This window comes from Haplochromis burtoni, unplaced genomic scaffold (genome assembly GCF_018398535.1).
Source record: "Haplochromis burtoni strain Fernald_Lab_line unplaced genomic scaffold, NCSU_Asbu1 Contig_140, whole genome shotgun sequence".
Taxonomy (NCBI): Eukaryota; Metazoa; Chordata; class Actinopteri; order Cichliformes; family Cichlidae; genus Haplochromis; species Haplochromis burtoni.
The window spans coordinates 285,173-287,968 of record NW_024582501.1 but is presented as its reverse complement, the minus strand read 5'-3'; the positions used below and the strand labels follow the sequence as shown (position 1 = coordinate 287,968).

Here is a 2,796-nt window from a genome sequence, read left to right as displayed (position 1 = left end):
CGGTCTCCAAGCAGCTTGCTAGCTACTGCATTCCGGAAACAGGGTCCAAAATGTAGCTAAATCCATTTTCGGTTAGTATGTTTAATTATTTTATTTTAAAATATCTATATATTTTTAAGGTCATTGTTAGTTTAAATCTAGTTTAAACCAAACCACTCCACTGGATTTACTTGTGACTAGATGTCTGTTAAATCTATGTACAACATTTTCATCAGAACAGAAGACTAAAGGTATAAAAACAGCAATAAAATAAAAAAGAAAGTACTCAAAGAAACTCAGATGCACAGTAATGAGTATCACTCGCGCTGTTTGTTAAAATAAGCTAATTTTAGCTGCTATACAGCGTTATGATTTAACCAATGGCTATCTTTCTTTTTTTAAAACTTAATCACAGCAACGTTTGTAAATATAGCTGTCTGATAAATGTCGTAAAAACATTTTTCTCACAACTGAACAGTAGAGGTATAAAAACAACCATAAAATTCCAAACACCTGTAACTACCTATTACCTGAAATTTGTATTCAAGTATAGCAGTAAATAACTCAAATTACTAGCATGCCTCTGTGCAGAAGTATTTTGCTGGTTGGTTTACATCTTTGTTGTACTTACAGTTCATGTTGACACGTCTGTCCTTGTTTCCCATTACAGACAAAAAGCTCACAGCAGCTGTTATAGAAAATTAAATGAATAAAACTATAATTTAATCATAACACTTAAAATGAGTTTCAGCCCCAAGAAAATCAAATAGAAGAATAATCTTACCTGTTATTAAGTGGATGATTTGTAATGATGCTGCCATTGTTTTGGTCAGAAACGTTTTATAGTTTTCCACAGTTTTAAGCTAAAATTATAATATTATGATCCAAAATTTAAAAAAAAAGCTAAATAAGCTGCATGCCCCTATGATCAGTCATGACACCTGTACTCTGCTCTCATCAAATTGTTATATTCTCACTTGCTTGTGATGTCTCTGCACAAAAGAGAGAGGGCCAGCTTTGTTTTTCCACCACAGAAGTTCAAATATTTGCATGATGAAGAAACAGGATTTGAATCTCTTTATGCAGAGTGATAGAAACAGAGATAGAAAAGGAGAAGAGAAAGAAACAGATGGAGAGCGAGGGTGTTGACTCATAGTAGCTAATCATCAGCTGCATGTTATGACGTCTTTCGCTGCTTCGAGCAAAATATTCATCATAAAACAATGTCCACAATGTCTCTCTTATCTTTGGATCAAAATAATTATAATACCAGATATTAGTTAGCAGGTGTTCTACATATCTACCCATTGCATGAAAAAGTATTAATGTAGTCTATCCAGAGGCATGGAATTATGAAAATGTAGTAGAGTTTTATTATTATTCACATATTGTTTTATATGTTGACCATATATGTTACACAAGATCAACTAGACGGACAAAACAAAAAGTCAAAAACCCTCAAATTCGGTATAAATGTAACTTAAAATGCATCATATTGTATTAACTTATTAATGCTCCTAAAGTTATTGTGGATTGTGTCTCAAAATCAAATTGTGAAGGATGATACCTAGTGAGAAGAGATATAGATACCCTACTAGATTATGCTTTCATCATTAACAGGTGAATCTCAAACCATACCTAATGTCTATATGTTGTGTACAGGGGCCTCTTTGTGAGGTGACTACCAAGAGCCCCAGTGTTATGAGAGACATTTGCAACCCCTGGAATTTTGTTTATTTACTTACAGTATTTCTAAGTAATTGGGGTCATAATTAAATTTCCGGATAAAGTAGCTGTGTGCCTGCACTTTGATTCCAAAATAGTAGAGGCTGTCTTTGTCATGGTCCCTTTGTCATCGTCTAACTGACTGTTTTCTGTCTGTCTTATCCTACTCGTGCTTTCTGCCTCTCCTCTCTACTGTCCTCGTTTGTGTGTCTACATGTGTGTTGTGGTGTTCTGGATTTTATGCAGTGGCCTTACTTAAGGGAATGGCTGCGCTTGAGTCTTTGCTGAATTGTTGCGCTACTATGTCAGTGTAAATCCCAGCTCTGGTACTAGTTGGTTTGCTACTTTTGTTTTGTAAAGAAACTTACCTGTGTCCTCTTGTATACAGTAAACCTGCAGAGTTACCTGTTAGAGACCAGTGGTGTACAAACTGTGGAGAGCTGACTTGGAGAGAATCCTTGAGATTTGGGAATCAGGACTAGCGTTGTTATGGGATTCATGTTGGGGATTGTTATTGCACATCCTCTTTGTAAATAAATTCACTGGTCTTTTAAGAGTCCTGCATTTGAGATCTGCTCTACCTGGTGGCAAATGTGACACTCTGATTTTCACAACTAACAAATTATACAAAATAGATTAGCCTACCCAACAATCAGGCTTTCCTCTAAGGCTCCGCTAATTTATTCTGTCTAGGTGAATGCTGCACACTGAGCCATGTCTTGTCCCTAAAGAAGCAAAATTGGGCTATAAAAAAAGATAAAGAAAGAAGAACGAGAGAAAGCAACCAAAGGGAAATTAGCTGTTAACATAGGAAGGTGAGCAACTAACAGGTTACGGATGTTTTACTTAATAAAATACAGTGAGTGAATGTCAGATTTGGCACAATTTAATTGATGGGGATGTAGATGAGGAGGCAGAGAGAGAGGCAAATAAAGGTTGTGTTGGGAAAAATAAGAAGGCAGAATATGTTAGACAACTCAGATCTTAACTCTTAAGATTTTCATGACATGGTAATATGTAAATTACAGTGAAGAAAATACTACTACTACTACTACTAATGATAATAATACTAATAATACGACTCACAAAATG

General features: G+C 35.3%; 1 protein-coding gene across 2 annotated transcripts in view; it reads right to left on the bottom strand.

The window, feature by feature from the left end:
* Nucleotides 1-979, bottom strand: part of LOC102290023 — a 5,919-nt gene extending 4,940 nt beyond the window's left edge. The window contains exons 1-2 of one of the 2 annotated variants that reach the window (XM_042224528.1): nt 764-979; nt 611-667 (exon numbers count right to left, since the gene is read on the bottom strand). In XM_042224528.1, coding sequence (XP_042080462.1) covers nt 611-667; nt 764-800 — 94 coding nt within the window. In that variant the 5' untranslated portion in view covers nt 801-979. The remainder of the gene's footprint in view (nt 1-610; nt 668-763) is intronic. The other variant, XM_014336493.2, reaches the window with a different exon arrangement.
* Nucleotides 980-2,796: the final 1,817 nt, after the last annotated feature.